This window comes from Syngnathus acus, chromosome 6, assembly GCF_901709675.1.
Source record: "Syngnathus acus chromosome 6, fSynAcu1.2, whole genome shotgun sequence".
NCBI classification, from domain to species: Eukaryota; Metazoa; Chordata; class Actinopteri; order Syngnathiformes; family Syngnathidae; genus Syngnathus; species Syngnathus acus.
The window spans coordinates 10900298-10919161 of NC_051092.1; the positions used below are offsets into that span (position 1 = coordinate 10900298).

The 18864-nt window shown below is 39.8% G+C and overlaps 1 protein-coding gene and 1 long non-coding RNA gene across 4 annotated transcripts in view; one reads left to right on the top strand and one right to left on the bottom strand.

Annotated features, from left to right (window-relative positions):
• LOC119124636 overlaps nucleotides 1-18864 on the top strand; it is an 87962-nt gene that overhangs the window by 23832 nt on the left and 45266 nt on the right. For all 3 annotated transcript variants that reach the window (XR_005098305.1, XR_005098306.1, XR_005098304.1), the window contains exon 2: nucleotides 15056-15237. This is a non-coding gene — a long non-coding RNA (uncharacterized LOC119124636). The remainder of the gene's footprint in view (nucleotides 1-15055; nucleotides 15238-18864) is intronic.
• LOC119124631 lies at nucleotides 9318-17366 on the bottom strand. The gene is made up of 2 exons (XM_037254784.1): nucleotides 16616-17366; nucleotides 9318-9918 (listed from the first exon to the last, which is right to left on the bottom strand). The coding sequence occupies exons 1-2, from the start codon at nucleotides 17030-17032 to the stop codon at nucleotides 9394-9396; spliced, it is 942 nt and encodes a 313-aa protein (XP_037110679.1). The 5' UTR covers nucleotides 17033-17366; the 3' UTR covers nucleotides 9318-9393.

An 18864-nucleotide genomic window follows, 5' to 3' on the forward strand; every position in this document is an offset into this window, starting at 1 on the left:
TCTAGTTACCGGTGACCCTAAATGACAAAAGGGAACTTTTCTATTGACACTTACAAATGATTAGAGTACAAAATCATAATCTTCCAAGTGGAAGAAGAAATTGAAAGGATGTTCTGACCTTGACTCCCCAACAGTGGCAAGCGACATTTTATTGTATTGTGAGACACCTTTTTTTTTTCTTTATAAATGACATTGTGCTAAAAAAAAAAAAGATCAACAAATGGCATTCCTGATTTATACATAACTACTGTCTCAAGTTCTCAACGCAGATGTATTCCTCGAATGATAAATTTACTTTCATAATATATAAAAGTTTGATTTTCTCTTTGCTCCTTGACTTCATCAACCGTTCACTTTGAAACTATTGTTGGTGAAATATTTGAAAGCCATTTGTCAACAACGGTCTCCAATAAGACGGATTATCCCCACACAAAACAGCAGGTGTGAAAGCACAAAGAGTGAGGTCATAAACACTGGGACGATTTAACTGTCCAATATAATTTATCATTTCATTTCATTTTTTTAAGCACTGACTGAGTCGGACACAAAAAACAATGCAAACATACAATATAAGTGATTTTGGTTTGCCCTTTAGTATCGCATTAATTAAGATTACATAATTGTTCTCAAGGCATACAAACCTATCCACATTTATGTCCTTCTGAGTTTGAATGGTCAGTTAAAAATGATGCACTTGTGGTCCCAGATTGAACTTCTTCTGCATTTTAGCGGAAGTCTCTTACTGGAAGTTCCTAACATATTCGTTTCCCCATGAGAGTCCTCAGGTGGATATAGTAATAAATCTTTGTTGCCGCGGAGCAGCTGCAACCTCTAGTTAAGATAGCTAGCTAGCTGGGAAAGACAGTCTCTGGTAATTAGATGGCTAACTACTCCCATAAATGTGCATAAAGCTCCGGTGTTATCGTTGAAAGGAGCTCGCCTGACTTCACACGATGCATGCGGACTCTCCCAAATGATGACACGATGTTCCCTATTCCACACCCACTCAAATCCCAATCTGTATCACTAATTTGTGCACACATATGAAAAGCCAAAGAAAATGCAAGAAACACTCAAATGGAGTTTGAGGACATGTCACGTCGTCACATTCGACCACCAAACGTGTAATGCACATGTTCAGTCATATTGTCCCTAACTTAATGAATGTCTAACTTCAAGGACAAAATTCACTGAGGCTGTTTTTTTTGTGATTTATATCAGACTAAATTATGAGGTCATGAAACAAAAACTTACTGACCATTTTTGTTGTTGTTTTTTTGGTCATGCTTAAATCTGTATAATTGTAAAGAATAGAGTATTGTATATAGTTATTAAATGCAAAATGGCTTATGCCAAATAACTGTACATGTAGTTGTAAGTGAAATATGCACAAGTGTGAGCGTCCTGGGTAAGTGTTCACACAAGATCCGTTGACAAGTCACCAAACAGTACAATGGAAACATAGTGGCGCGATGACGACTTTGTGTACTTCCTGTTCTTGGTATTCATGTTTGCGAGGATTTCTAGGAATATGAAGCAACTGCTTGTTGTTGTTGTTGTTTTTTTTCATCCTTCTAGAACATTTATCAAGACATTTTATAAACTTTTTTTTTCTATGATATAGTGCAAGTTTAAATGTCAACTACATCTTCATATGTAACTTTTATGAAGGAAACAATGTATTGCTTGTGGTTGACAAAAAAAAAGTTTTCTAATCTTTTTGTCAATATTGGCGATATTTCCCGTTATTAGTAGTTATTGTTGTGCTATTTATATTATTTTTCTTTCTTTTGGGGGATCTATTTTGGATTTAGCCATAGGTGCTAATCATCAAACGAGAGGTAAAGGACCTCACTCTCTGGAGCGTGTTTACCTGATTGTTGATTAGAAGCCAAAGTGTGGCAGGTTTTTACTTTTTGGACCTGGATTTGACATCACTGAATGAGATACAAACCCATCAATCGCATCTTGTCAGTTATGAGCCTCAATAGTATTTATCCTCAAAATAATTTCTCGCCCCCTTAAATACAAAGTATTTTCACTCACAGGAAAAACGGACCAGCATGAAGAGCAATCAGATTCATGATAATTATGGTCGCGCCTCTAGAAAAGATTTCAGAAAATATCGTTACACGTGAGTGCGAGATGATAACTATGCCGTGGTGTGGTACATATAGTATGTTTGTTATCTAGGTTACCATGGTTACGTATATTCAAGCTAAGAAGTGATGTATCATTGTGACCTAAGTTGTGTGGGAAACAACTTCAGATCATAGATATAAGACATTTAAATAGATATGCTTGAATTGATATTCATCATACTTTTTCCTCTTTTGATCTTTCAAGGTTTTACATTCATACAACAAAATGAATTATGGCAAAATCTTCTATAATGGTGTGTGGTCCTGATGTGACATTTGCCATCTTTCTTATGTGTCAGTCTGCTCCTCTGATGATTTAGCCAGAACGGAACATGGGTCTTTAGAGAGTTCCATCAACTCAAAAGTCGATTTTGGAGCCATCTGGCATGCCAGGCGGGGACAGTGCGGATTACTTCAACACTGTCTGTGCGCTGTGGATGCCAACATTTGACTTGTGCTCACAAGGTCATGACCTTCAAGTCAGTTCCTTCCAGGCGGCCTGTCTGACAGCAGGGTTAAGTTTATTTGATACCCGTGCATGTGCTACTTGGAAGTGCTACGTTTCTGGAGTTAGCCCGCTTGCCTTTGATGCTAGGGTTTCTGTTATGTTCCCACTCAGTCTATTGTGGACTTTAGTCCATCTGGACAGACTTCTACAAAACTAGACGATGACCACCCAACATACACACGCACACACATGAAGTTTCTCACTCCCACATCCTTTATCAGCCATCAACCAAACCTTCAATCAAAACTTATTTCCATCCCTTTTCCGAATTTGGAGGCCTCCACATTGCCGCCTTTTAAGGGATCAACATTTTTTACCCACATGCAAATTTTTTTTATTCCTGATTCACATATTTTTATGACCTTTTAGACCTGGAATGTACAAGATGAAGTTGAATAGCTAAGTTAAGTGAACAGCAATCTTAGAGGACATTCAGGCATCACTGTATCTTTAGCAGCTGTAACAATATGATCTTCAAATATATGAGCTTTTTTTTTTTTAGGATTTTTGTGGTCACTCACAAAGTAACTCTCCCCTGAGAGCTGCCCTGGAATCTGCTGAATCTTTGAACCCTGTGGACAGCCGGCTGGTTTCACAGGCCCGAGGAATCTTTCAGTGGTCCCTGGTGCCAGGAGGAAGGCATTAGGTGCCAGGCAAGAGCCTCACTTGTCCTTGTTCAAGCTAAAGGTATATTCGACTAAGATACGAGTTCATAACTGCCTGTTGTTACATAATTTATAAGAATGTTTGCATGGCAGGACTAGAATAATAAGTCATTTATCATATTTTTTGTTAGAGGAAGTTTTTGTCCTGTTCTAACAGGATGTGCTGTGGTATTGTGCCTTGAAAAAATATTCATACCACTTGATTATTTTTTTTCTTCACATTTTGCCACCCTACAACCACAAACTTCATTGTTTGTTTCATCAAGATTTCAAATGATCAACCTACAAAGTAGCACATCACATCATTATGAAGTGGAACAGATATGATAGAGTACATAGCTTTTAAAATTTTAGGCAAAAGAAAATCTGAAAAATGTGGTGTTCACTTGTAGTCAGCCCCCCTGCTGCAATACTTTATGTACTACGTTTACAGCTGCAAGTCTTTGGAAATATTTCTCTACCAACTTTCACACAGATTTTTTTTTCATTCATATTTGGAAAAAAAAAGTCAAAGATTAGCCACATTTGGTGGAGAACATCTCTGAACAGCAATTTTCAAATCTTGCCACAGATGCTCAATGGGATTTAGGTCTGGACATTGATTGGGCCATTCTCATGTGAATATTCTTTGATTTGAGAGCTGTCCCTCTAAAATGGACACAAAGTTGTTTTTCTCTTCACTGGTGTCATATGAGGTTCTAGAGTAGTCTTGAGGGTATGAAAATGTGTCCACTTTCCCAAAAGTCCCGGCCATCAGACTTCAGACATTCATTCAAGAGCTGCTGTGCGTTAGCTACTTGGTGTTATGATCACGATGCAGACATGCAAATCATGAAAACATTTATTTTCGTTCAGCAACTTTGACAGACGAGTGGTAGATGGGCCTAACGACATGGCTATAAAATATTTCGGATTGGAGGAGGTTCTAAAATGAAAGGTGCAATGAGGATTATATTCTATTATCATTAAAGTGCGGGTTTTCACTCATAATTTATTTGGTCCCTGACTGTCATAGAAGCATCTCCCCATGTATGCTTTATATAGTATTAAGTTATTGTTTCCCATGTACTGTATTACAATCGAGTGGTCAAATTTTCTGTGGAGTGATGGGCACCAGAGTTTGAAGGCATCACTCTCCAACACAAGCTTTGAATGTCAAGCCTGTCTGACTTGGTCAGGAGTTCAGCCATTCCGCATTCTTGACCAAAGTATAAAGCAGACCTAATCCCCTTTACCAGGTAGCTAGAGTTGGCAGTGGAGCCAGAAATTCCTACAGCATACCGATTTGGGGAAGTTGCTAGGGTTTGGATGGACAATTCCGACAACAATAGAGCACTCTCATTCAAAGAAAATAGGGTTTAAGTTGTGTGAGAAAGTCCTAGCACCACAGAGATAGGCACTATGTGGAATGTGACATATTTAGAGTGCTTTTGATTCACAAACATTAGCCACATTTGGAAAAAAAAGTGGGTTGGGATAATATTGGGCATCCAGAAGTATGGTCTGGAGCTGGGAAAGAGTGGGAGACAAAGACAGAAATGAAAACAGTGAGGGGAGTAGGTTATGGAAGTTTGGGATGTTTGTTTTTGATCTCATGACAGCCAGTCTGTAGTATGAATGTCCAGCAAGGGAGGACTGTGGTAGCACTGGGCTCTCCAGAAGCTTACCTGGCCATCAGACTGAGCCACCGACCTGCCAGCCTTGCTTCCACCAGCACAATGTCAGGGATCAGGATCAACTCGACAAGAGTGATTTGAGCGACACAGAAGGCAGCGTCTAGCTCCTTTATCTGGCGTCATAATGCTGCCAAAGTCAAAGGCCTCCTCAGAGGTAGAGCAGTATTACTGACCTGTCCTGCTGCTTCTCTCAAGCCCAGTGGATTAGCGGTGAAAAGGCCCCTAGAGAAAAACTGTGGGTGAAATACACTGGTCTGTCTTTGTCTCGTCTGTCTGCTGGGCCGGGGCGCACTGACTTTAGCCCTCTGTCAACCAGGCCCGGTGAAACCCTTCAACAAAAGCTATTCATCTGTTCTACTGTATTTGCCAAATGGCGGGAATTCCTCTTCACGACTTGTTTTGTAAGCTGCATCTGTCCGTCTGTCTCTTTGCAGTTACAAGTCTGTTAGGAGAAGAATGGTTTCTGTGCAGCTGGGGGGTTTCTGCATTTGCCGAGTAGATCTGATTAACCTTCTGTGCGCTCGTTAATGACCAATGGACCAACATGTCTTTTGTGTGATTTGGTCATTGAGACACTTGATTAGTTTTTCTCTTGTAAAAGAGGAGCACAATGTTTGGTTCTATATATGACCTGTAAGCTTTTCTTGTCTTGAGTATTGAAACCCCATCCACTTTGGTTCTTGAGATATTGCATTGGATCTGTTCTATGCAGCGGAACCTAGGAATCAGAATCTCCCTTAAGTCATACCGTTTTCAAATAAATAAACAAAGAAGCAAATTAAGGAAACCTAATGGCTTTTGAGAACTTGCTACACTTTTCAAAGACCAAACCGAATCCAAATCTATATACACACATGTTCGAACGTTGCCTCAATTCCTCTCTGTTTCTCACTGCAAGGCTCTGAAGGAGATTTACCCTGGTTTCATTTCATTTCTGTGTCATTATGTCACTATGTTACTCTACTCTCCAAAATGTGCAACAAAGTGTGACTCTGTGATGTTTACTACGAGGTTCCCATATTATAAAAAAATAAAAAGGCTGCCCAGGGGTCAATCGCCCATTCCCAACCAGCTCACCGTTTCAGTGGCTGGAAATCCCCCTGTGCACAAAGAGGCCAGAAATGATACCACAGCACTGCAGGCAAGGGAGGGAGCTTGGGACAGTATTGATACGGTAAGCACTTTTATCTGGGAAAGTCCTTAAGGCAATGTAACCAATTGTTGTTGGCTGCAAGTGTGCCAAGTATGTATTACCGGTTTTGAATTGATAATTATGATAAACTCATTTCCTGTGTTTTGTATTTACAAGTCATTTCAATTCATGGTTTTACAGTAAATGATTTGTCCCAGTTAGAAGCAATATTTGAATTTATAATTGATATTATATATATATGGATAAAATAAACTATGAGATTGGTCACAGAATGTAAACTCCCTCAATCAAGATATCACTGTCCCATTAATTGCACATGACTCACTCACTATTTTCCCAGAATCTGCTCTGGCGGAGGGATTTGTATTTTATTGGTCAAAGTTAACAACTTTGATGTGGTAGTTGTTACTGAGAGGAAATGTACCAAAGATGGAAATGAAAGTTCCCATGAGTTCCCAGAGTCTCAATGGGTATCAGGGTAAGTGAGTGGGACATTTTTGGTGACGAGCAGACGTGGGTTCCCGGCCGTCCTCGAGGGATGAGCAAGGTGCATTCCCAGTTAGACACTGCACCATAGAAAGAGAAACCAGAGAGTCCACAAAGAGATGAAGCGGTCACAGAGAGGATGTGATTTCCCCTGGTATCATAATGCAGTCCTCAGTAGGTCGACATTTGACTGCACTTCAGAGAGAGCGGCAGAGAAGTGCCGCCAATCCATCGAGTTGCCACATAATCCTGTATTTTCACAGCCATGAACGTGCTTCTCACGCACTGCTTCCACTCCAGTCCCAACCCATGTTTTTGACATCATGACTAGGCCTGAGCATTATGGCAAAAGAAAATTTAAGCACAATTATTTTTTTCTCATTAGGTCCCATCTCAATTTTGACCACAATATTTAAGTATTTCTTTTGAACTGCTCATTTTAAAGCATTTGGGCTGAAAACTAAAGAGACCAGATAGTATTACCATGATTTCAACATTTTATTAACATATTACATTTTAAAAAGGGAAACGATGGAAAAGATGAACATAGAAAAACTAAAACATTTTTATCTCCACTACAGCAAAAGTATAAAATAACTCAGTTCACAGTCTTGAGTGATTTTGCAAGTATGCGAGAGATAAAATAAACAAATTGCCCCCTTGGAAATAATGAAGATGCCTTAAAATCTCAACATGATAATTTTCAATTTGCAAATGTGCATCATGAAAATATGACACGATTGATTGCTGCTGTGGCTGCACCGCGGGTTAGTGGCAGCCAAATGCCAGCAGCAGGGGCAGGCTGTGCAGATTCCGCTCACTTTTTCACGCGTTCCATATAATCACACGGGAGTAGTATTTCTGAAATAATTATACAATGATGATGAGTAACCGCTTGTCAAAATGGTGTCACCTGTATAAAATTTAAGAAAATGTCATGCCTAACATCCATTTCACTGCAGGCAACTCAAATGTAGTTCCTACGTTAAGAGCCAAATCAACTGCCTTTAACTTAAAAGCGGCATCATATGCATTTCTTTTGTCCCCCATAACGAGGGTTTGTGTATAAAAGCTTCCTTTCTTCTGTAATGTCCGTCTTGATCTCATTCTGTCTCTTTGTGTCAATTATACGGCACTATTTACCTGGCGGATGGACATACACACCACTCTATTCCCCAGTGACCATGTCACATATCCCTCCGCCCAGCAAAGTGGTGCAGCACAACAGCGGTCCACAGCCTTTTTACGAGTCTATAAGTGATCAAGTCATCACAAAAATCACGAAAAATCCATAGATACGCCGCATCGGACGTCAAGCCGCAGGGTTCAAAACCTGAATAAAAAGTAGTGGCTTATAGTCCAGAAATTACGGCATTTCAAATTATTAGGCATGATTAATTATGTTACGTAACATATTTATACTGTAACATAATTTTGTTTTATTTTGTGTATAGATATACTTTCTTTTATGATTAACATTGGCCTCTGTTCCTTGTATGAACCTTGAAGCTATACACAACCTTTACCAATGTTGCGGTCCATTTCATTTAAAAAAAAATGTTTTGGAAGCCTGTACATACCACTTCTACATCCAGTCAGATGAATGCCTTCAGTTGATCATATGACTTGTGGAGGAGTTTAAAAAAAATAAAATAAAATAAATAAAAATCTTCGGTCTAATAATAAACAAGACAAATAAGTTTCAGAAATGAATGACTTGTGGATAACCTCATGAAACTTAGTGTTAAATGTTGCCAGGAAATAAATTATGTACTTAACTCCACATGCTGCTGCTTTTCATTAAAACAACATGAGCACGTAGCGACAGCGCGTTCACGTTCACAGAAACTACATTTCCCAAAACGGTGAAAAACAGTATGTGGGTGTGTGGATGTGCGCGCTTGTCATATAAGAGTCACTCACCAACAGGACCTCTCTTCTCTCAATGATTGCATCTGCTTTAGGATTTCCTATTTAAAGAATCAAGGCGAGATGATGTCAGGTGTTAATCCCATTGGACCTGGTGGACAATCACCTTATTGTTTGCTGTAATGATGTTATACACTAAAAATAACTGCTTTTAGGGAAGCGTTGGTCAGCCAAATAAAAGAAAGGAAATGTCAACTTTTGTCTTTTGATGAACTACAAAAAGGCAAACTCCCACAACATGGAGTGGTAAAACCAGAAAAAAAATCAGCTTCTGAAACAAAATCAACAAAATCTGAATATGCAAGAAGGAAGATTCAAACTCTAAACGTGACCATGAAAATTTACCATTACAGATTGTCTTATTAGGAGTCAATTCTTAATGGAAACAATGGTCTGTTCACCCACTCATTGGAGGAAGTAGACTGGGAGAACAGGAGAAGGCCGAGATCAAGGCTGTTCTGCAACAAGGGAGGTCAAACAGTAGCATGCTGCTGGATGGTTTCCTTGGGAAAGTTTGCAGCTCGTGCTTAGCTCTCTGAATTTTAGCTGGGGACAAATACCACATAGTGCTGAGAGGAAGCCCATTGGAGAGTGCAGGGCCACAAGCACATGAGAATGGAAAATCTTCAAATCTTCGTGTGTATTTTACATAAAACGTAATGTCCTCTGATAGGCTCATCACTGTCATTTTACGTATTTTGCGTAACACATAGTGTTCTCTGATCGCCGTCAACTTACATATTACTACGTTCATGTGTCGGCAGCCACACAACAACATTTAGAGATTTTGGAACTCGGTCCACACAAAAGGCACACGTTATTAAAAGATGCATCGTTAGTATTTGAGGAAGTTTAAGGCTTTTAAGTTCGCGTAGTTTAAGTATAGTGCGGAAAATACGGTAATTGAAGCCCATTGAAATGCTTTGCAAAAAATAAAAATCTTCCAAAAAGGCTGTTTAACATTCACTATATCTTTTCTACTAGTATTGTGGGGATAATGAAGAGAACAAATCACAGAAAAAGAAAAAAAGAAAAATATTGGAATTTGAAAAACCTTCCTCCAAACAGCAATTCTGCAGGGGTTGACTAATTCTGAATTTATACGTATAGTGCAGCTCCAAATCTGCCGTCCGCTGCGAATACAACTGTATTTATAGTAAACATGTTTGGCCGCAACTGATTTCTTTGTGCCTCGGCAGCAAGACACAGTAATGTTGAGAGAATATTGAGAACACCACCGACCTATGCAGACATTTATACCAGGATTTGCTTTTTTTCTTCTAAAACCACTTCCCTGCCTTCCCTTTGCTCCCTGTGACGATATCATGCTGGAATTCACTCCTGGTTGGTCCATATTGGTCTGAGAGCAAGAGAGAGAGAGAGAGAGAATGACTGTATTGCAGATGTCTCTGTTTAGCAGACACTAAACTTTACAATTGCTTTCCCAATCCTATTTAACTCACTTATTCTATGATTTGTATTGTTTTCCTTATGAATAATTATTTTGGCATTTGGGTTAGCGTCTTTAACACATGGACTAGGTTATGTACTGAGTTCCAAGATCTTGTCTGACATGTCAGACAGGTTACAGTATACGGTGTGTGCAGTAACATGCACCGTAAGTTGCTGGAATCAAACAATGTGCTGCTGATAATCAGGTTCTGTCAGTGTGGATTCAGTAGCTGGGTGTGAGACATGGGGGGCACGCTGCTGAGTCTTGCGGAGGCCTACGAAGGGACTTGCTCCCACCTCCTCCCCAAGCTCAGTGGCTCTAGATTGATGGGGGATGTGTTGCCTCTCTCTGCTCATTCATCCATCACACATTTATTTGTGTTATAGAGGAGGGGAATTGGAAGAAAAGACAGGATAAAGAAAAAAAAAGACTTCCAAAATTATCAGAGTTGGGGGCTGCAGTGTGGTGGGTTGAAGAGTTGAGCAAGGGGAGGCCCCTTGCCTGGACAAACTCTCCTCTCCTGCCCCCCTCTATGCAAGCAAATGCTGGAAAAGAAGTCTTACCCTCGTGACCCCCTACCATTCTCCAGAACCGGCACTGATAACAAAGGCAGATAAAGCCAATGGGGGGGCAGATTTAGTGAAGATTAGCTAGCCAGCAGGTTTGGGATTTCCTCTGAGGTTTTTGTCAAGTCTGAGTGTCCATGCACATGTTTTATACGTGCCTGGTAAACACCAATAGCAGATTTAGGAGAGGATGTCCAGTTGGTGGTCTCTGTTCTCGTGCTTGGTACTAGTATATGTGTGACAGGACCGTGAGGCCAAATGACTTGGCAGAGGAAACAATACCTGTAGTGTATAAATGTGCAGTGATTTCAAGCGAGCTGGAATCTCTCCATTGTAAGATGCAACTTATGAATAAAAAGTCCGTTTTGCATGAAGATGTTCGCTTTTGTTTATTAACATGCCAGCCAGAAAACTCCAAAGAAATAACTGGTTTGAATTATTGCTATCGTCAAGCTTGGCCATGGCTTCTCATGGAATGATGACTAAATAGCAAATTATTACCTACTGCAATGGCATGCTGGGTGAACTTCATAAAATGTTCCCTTTTAATGTTTGTTTGTCTGTAATTGATGTTTAAAGACAAGACCAGATGCCATTTATCTTTTTGTCTTTGTTCAAAGCACAGTCAGGAAAATACCAATGTTTTGTGATATAATATGATGAAGATGTGTTGTGGGGAAAATATGTGCAGGAGACAGGAGGACCTCCTTAGCTTGTCCTTGAGGCTATGGAAGAGTGTTTGTTTCCCCAACTGCATACCTCATGGTGGAACCCCCAGAGATCCTATTTGAATCACAAATGTCTTTCGTTTCTCAATCGTTCACAGGTTTTGGTCAGTTTAGGAATTTTGCGACCCATTAAAGCCTTGTGACAATGACTTTCACCCCTGGGACCACCGCAGGGGTCTGCCCCCCTACTGACCTCTCCATTGCTGCCCAGTCTTACCTCCAACGGTTTTCCTCCAGTGATCTGATTGGTTCAAATATGTACCCCACAAACCCTGTGAGGTCAACGTCTCTTTTCTCGCCGTCCGTCTTGTCCTATTTTTTAGGCTCAAGTCGGCGCTTATCAAAGACAACCCAGTTCTGTCATGTGGCCAAATCATCTTGACACCCATTTAGCATGCTCATCAGAGATAAGTTATGAATATTCAAGATGATGCTGGGGGTCATCAAGCAGAAGAAAAGGAGAGACGAGAGTGACATATTATGAGTGTGTGTTAAAGAGGTTGAATGAAAAAAGTCTAAGGGTATTTTAGTCACTAAGTGCAAAATACTGGCATAAATTTTTCCTGAAATAATTCTCAATCACAAATGCTTTTCCTGTGACTTTTGCAACTTTTATTTGAGCACACAAGCGCTTCAATGCCTCTACACTGTACTGGAGCATTTATTGAGAGCCAACCTTTCCATATATGTTTATATGGGATGTCAAGCCAATATTTTTGGGGTGACGGAAATCTGGCTGGCCAGTTATCAAGGAAAAGCAAAATCATCATCATCATCAGTACTGTAACATTTGGGATGCAATAAATTACTACAATAAATATGCACACTTTCACCTATGATGCTTTTTTTTTTTATTGATAAACACTGCAGTATTTTACGCAACAATCTCCACTTTTCTTTAACAGTCTGTTTTTCAAAATTCATCTCGATACATTCACCACCAGTCACTGGCCCAGAAGTAAAAACATTATTGTTGTTTCTTAGCATATCTCATTTTTACTGATGTATTACTTATGGCCAAGAAATGGCAAAGTTGTTAACAAACGAACAATACAATTATGAAAAAAAATCAAGTCTGTTGATTTAATTAAAATTAATTCAAGCAATTAGAAATTATCCCAGTTGACTTTGGTTGAGCGGTGAAGTACACCTGGACTCATCATTAGTCAATAACATGGCAGACTATATTTAAATTAATAATTGTTAATCATTTCTCACAACATATATTTTGCTTTTCATTTCAACAATAAAAAAATTTGGCAACACCTTCAGAATTAGCTCGTTTAAAATGTCCTGCCCTTGATCTTCTTGTTCGACAGGCAAGAGTGGTTATGAATGTGTTGGATCTTGTGAGAACAAGCAAGCAGATCCCAGCCAGGAAGAAGTTCGCTAGTCTGAAGGAGCCTGACTATGTCATTGGCAAGGATGTTAAGAACAACTAGGATCTCATCCAAGCTGAGACATTTTGATTTTGGGGATGCGGCACCCTTCCAAGCGTTGATGTTTCAGCCGTATTGATGGCCGTTAGAGGGGTTATCAAGGGCTTCATGACATAGAAGTACAGTTTGCCTGCTGATTTGTGTGGGTTTAATTTATTGTTGATTGAATAACTTGATTTATTCACAGAAACATTAGAACATAATTAAAGAAGATATGAGTGACATCATTTCAATTTTTATGAAATCCCCAACACCTATTTAAGTCTGAGGGGCTTTCATTCATCCGTCGTCCATGCACCACTGTTTATTGTTATGAGTGTTGTGGGGTGGGGGATTTAGGTTGAGAGTCCCATCCAACATGGCTATACTGATTGCTGCATTGACTGTTTTTTTTTTTCTACGATTGACATCAATTTCCCAATCCACATTAAGTAGGAACGTGATTAGATGTACCAGATGCGTTATTTATTCACAAGGCATGAATCCGATCAGAGGCTACCAAATATATTTGCCATGAAATGAATCTGAACTGTCACAGAGGACAAAATCTGGATTGGGTCACTTCAACCTTGAAATAACTAAATCCAGCCTTAGAGGCTTCAGTCATAATCAATGAATCAATCTTTAGGCAATGTCAACACATTGTCCAATAGATTTCTTTTCGCACTCAAATGAATTACAAGTGTAATCCCTTAGTCAATTCGCCCCCAAATACTCTAGATTGATGTGAACCATAATCAGAGTGCTTATTTGAATGCAAACCAAAATCTATTCCCAAGCATAATTTTGTGTGACCAAATTCAACGTGCTTATAAACACAGATGGATGGTTGGCTATTTAAGTGGCCACCAAAGCCATCTTGCCACTCTCTTTGGCCTGGCCTCATTTTCATTTCCTTGAAATCTATGCATATATCATATTTAGCAGACACATTGCCTTTGAACATCCCTCTTTCTGCTTCTCACCAAGATGAATATAGGTCAGGACTGGATTACCCACTTCATGCCACAGTCTCAAACCTCGAAATGGACTAATTAAAATGTGCTTGAAAAATATGTCAAGTGCACTCAGATTGTACTGTAGTTACGTAAGATGTGCAGATGTGAAATGTATTTTTAACTCATAAACACTCATCACTTGCATGTAGCACTTCCACTTTAGCTGTCAAGAGTGTGGGCCAATTCCTGAATTACTCATAATTTGTCAGTGTCAACTGCCACTGAGATATCCCAGGGGAAAACAGCATATTATGTCTTTTAATAACAGATCTGAAGACCAAAACACGGTATGGATTGTGATACGTAGTGGTCCGCATCGCCACACCACATCAAATCACTAGTTTGCAACATCTTCGGACCATAATAATATTTCTTAGAATTTCCTTCTTTCATTGTTCAATCCCAGTCATAATTCTCTAAAAGAAATTCTCAGACTCAAGTTTTTATGGCGGTTTTCTGTCAGATAAGGTCCAAGAGGCTGAGCTATTATCAGTTTTTTATTGTTCTATATTGTTGTACAAAGTCTCTGTTGTTGCCTTATCCTGTGCAATGACCTCTTAAAAACAATGGGGAGGTGACAATGGTATTTGTACGCTACTTACAAAAATATATTTGAGACAGTTTCCAAGAACATCCAGTCTTATTCAAATTCAATATTGTGGTTGAAAGTAGAAATAATACTCCTTTATGAAATAGTATATCAATGAAGACATTCATTAACTTAAATGCATGTGATTTTTAACATTTTAAACAATATTATGGGCAGTATTACATTGGTCACTGTATTGCTTCAAAGCCCACAGCATCCCTTTTTTGTTCCACTAGCATTTATCATGATATTTTGCGTTTGTATCACAACCTTGAAGGCACTTCAATTGTACTTTAAGTTTTTCCATCATTTAAAAAATACTCACAAAAATTGTTTAACACAATTACAATTCTTATTTTTTTGATGGTGATTTATGTATTGAGATTTTGTCTACACTGCAATTTCTGAGATAAACTCAAGGGATTAATACAAATTACATAAATAAGTGTGCTTTTTTGGGGGGGGGGGGGGGGGGGGGGTACAGAAATTGTGTTAATCAGCCAGACAGATGCTGCCCATCCTGTCAGCTTGTTAGCAAGGGCAGTGAGGTAGATAATAATTGTCAGCTTGGCTGTTTTATTGCCAATGACAGGGTGGGCTACACCGGGTGGTTTTGGCACGAGGAACACTCATTCACTAGACATCAGGTGTCCACAATGCTGTGTGGAGAAGAGAAGCTTAAATAGCTCCCGTTCTTACAATGTTTTTTGATGCTTGATTACAGATGGCTACGCAGCACCAATGTTGACACAAACCACTCAGAAGGCATCACACAATGGAAGTAACATGCATCAGAAAGTCTGTTTCATTCTTGGAAAGCGGTCATCTGCCACACATGAAAGATCTCATAAACAAAGCCGAATGGACCAGCAAATAAGTGATCTTGCATCTGAGCATACTTAAAATGTAAGTCACATCTTTCAATAATTATTGCAATCGTTTAGATTTTGAGTTCGGAGGCTTTACATTGGCCCCCATATTTTTTCATTCTACAATGTCCTCCGTTGATGGAGACCTGATGTCATTAGCATGTTTCAGGTGGGTGGTAATGGTACAATAGGCATTTGGGTGAAACAAAGGAAAAGATGGATGTTGGCTGTTTGGCCCCTCTTGGACATTGTGCCTTTGGACTGTGCGCAACTTCATCCCAAAAGTGTTTGATACGATTGTGGTCACTGATCTCAATTTATTCAACAGCAAGTTTATACAACCTTGTCCAATCTTTGTATTCCATTTGGGGAAATAAAGTAGATACTGTATCATATACGAGTGATTCCATTGGACTCCACACCATACCCAACGGCTTCCATCTCTAAACTCCCAACGTAAATAATGTCCTCTCACTGTGGGATTCACTTCTTGTTGCATGTCCCCAGTTGTGAACCCATGATGAAGTTAACACTGCAGCAAGCTTTTGTTCTGTCAGAAAAGTCAGACAGGAAAATGCAGACCTTAATAATGGGAGGGATGTACCATAGAGGAGTGGCCTTCTAATGAACTAATTAATAAAGTTAGTTGTATGCCAGGTGCCCTGGTTTTGCACCCCCAGACTAATCCCTAGGTCAGTTCTCAGACAATGGTGTCCACACCCCAGTGGGGATTTCCACAGGCAATTATTACTGTTTACAGTAGTTGCCTTGTACATTCTCCTATCGACTATTGTACCGTATTTGTCCTGCCTAAATTTTATCAGAGCGTGAGAATTTGTACATTGATATGTATCTGATCTTGATTTTTAAGAGCAAATCAATCTTACCAAAAGAAATCCACAATTTCAAAGTGCATATTGCTTGCTTGCTGCGATTGTATCGTGGAGGTAGAGCTTGCGGCACATTGTTTATTTCTAACGCATGGTTGGTGTTTGCCAGAATAAGCACCACCAGTTAACGATTTGTAACTCTGGCTTATCTCGGCCACTGATGCAACTAAAAGTGCAATTATCTGCAAAATTAACTTGCTTCTTTGATTCCTACACAAATAATGTAATGAAGAGTTGCAGATAAACATTGTTTTCTTCTATGTTGCCAACCCCCACAAAGAAAGTCATTCAGTCCACCAATGGTGCATACACATTTTGTTGCGACTCAAAAAGTACACTGGTTTATATTCCAGTGCTTCTTAAAATATGAACACTGATACTTGGTTTGTATCAGGAAAATACATGTGTTGTGTTTCCTATATTGAACAGTATTCACATCATCTTGGTATGCATCAAATGGCATTTTATATAGTAGATATATAAACTGAGATATGTTTATTTAGAATTTTTACATCCCTCTCCTACCACTTTGTCTGGCCCATCTCCTTGAAGCCTGAGGATGGTTGGCACTGGCCTGAAACTGTCAGCCAGTCCTGGGCAGCTGGGGTTTGGGGTACTCCCCGCAGTTCTCGAGTGAGCTGGCAGCTCTTCCTCATTTGCCCCCGCACTCTTGTTTCTGCCTTTTTTCTTCTCGCCAGCCGAAGCATACAATACAGAGAAGCACTGTGCTGTGCTGTGAATACAGACCCACACCCGAGGGCGTGCACACACATCCACACTTTTATAAGCCATTGAAAGGGACAAGGCTAAATGCAGAAAGAAGAGCAGACGCCTCTCAGATGCTGGGCTTGGCTTTGTGTGCCACTTGACACAGACGGTGGCAAACAAGATAACTGTTGTTTGTTGTTTATAGAACGACCCTCTGCCACATTCCACTGTCATCTGGAAACCACGGAAGTGGCAGCAAGCTTTGCGGAAAAAGAATAATTAAAGTCACTATGACTATTTCAATTGGGTTCCTGCGTGAACACATGTGAAAGACAGTACAGTGGAAGCTCTAGGCTCACACACACATGGCCCTGGTCAACCTTAGTTTTGGTCCAATTTTAGAACAATGAAAATAATAGCAATACAAATAATCAGTTCCAGAATCAAACCTACCATCAAACCTTAATCAGGTGTGCAGACAAGGATGGCCGATAGATACCATATTTACAATATTGAATATAATAATAATAAATATTATAATGTAATATAATAATGACAATTATAATATAATACATATTTACAATATTTATAAATGTAAATAATCCATCCACTTTCTACATATCGACACCGATATGAACTGTGAGGTAGACATGTGGCCAATTTGTTGTGCAAAAATACAAAACAATACTGATTAGTTTATCAAAACCTGACAGACTTCCTGAGAAATTATGCCAGTATACCTTCAGGTACAAATGTAAGGATTTATCTTTGATATATTTTTGAAACAGTGCATCAGTCGACAGACTCTACACCCCATTATTTAAACCTCCTGGGAAATAGCCAGTTTTAGAGTGAATCGTTTTATCGCGTCTTCAATGTTTACTTCAAAGGTCAAAATGATTAATTATTATGCTTCGACCTAAAAGTTGCACTGTGCATACATACATATATCGTCCATAATATTTGGATTTTTAAATGCTAGAGCCTACATACTGTAAATGTGCCGGTGTGGGAAGATTTTTTGCCTTTTTGCGAATCAATAGGAAATTGATTTCTTTTGTGTAATGAATGAATAAAAGTGATTATTCCCCAATATTATTGTTTGAACCTGCAACATTTCTTGATGGAAAATCACGTTCATGTTCCTTCTGTTTCATACATCTGACCCGTTCGATATGGTTTGATTTGTCTCCCTTGACCTTTGTCAAAATGTGCGCCTGGTAGGAAAAAGGCTGCAGCTGGACACTGATGGCAATGGAGCATGAATAGCAGGGTAGCCCTGGGCACCATGAAAAATCCCGCTGAGAACTGTACAGACAGGGTCACAGCCCCTCCTTGCTGCTCTCCAAAAGGAGAGCGAGAGTAAACATGCGTAATAGGGAGAGCCTTAAAGAGACTTGGACTGTGTTCTTGTAAATAATTGCGTTCATTGTTCTCTGCCACTGTTGGTTATGGTCACAAGCTGTTTGATAGGCCCCTGTCTGTCTGGTGCTCCCCATGATCCCAGTGTCAGCTCCTACGCCCCCAAGGGGAGCAACTTGTGCCAGGGGTGAGAATGCCAGCTCCCTGACCTGGTGCCACCCCCCCACCCCTTTACGTCTGATGTGCCCACGCTAGGAGCAAACAGTCACTCTGCCAACTCTGAGACTCGGGGCGTGCTGTGCGCATGCTGCTCCGCTGTTAAATAAAGCTGGTTCAAAGAGCACATTCCTGCCCCTGGCCCAGCAGTGAAATGACGAGCTCGCCTGCTCATGGTGTCAAAGCAGCAGATTGTTTCATTTTATTGCGTCGTCTTTATCTCAACTGACATTGGTTGGATCTGATGCTTATTAGCTTCTGTTGTTGGTTGTGGGTACAGCAGATGGCCCATTTGGGTCGCATTACCTGGGCTCCTTAAGTGCCCTTCACCTTATCCGAACACCCACTTGCTCCTTTCAAATTTGCAATAAACGGCGGGAAGTACACACGATCAAACACATTGGGTTAGAAAATCTTATTGTACACTGTGATAAGATAGAATAGGTGACTAAATATGCGTGAATATATTGACCACTTGACCTTTAACA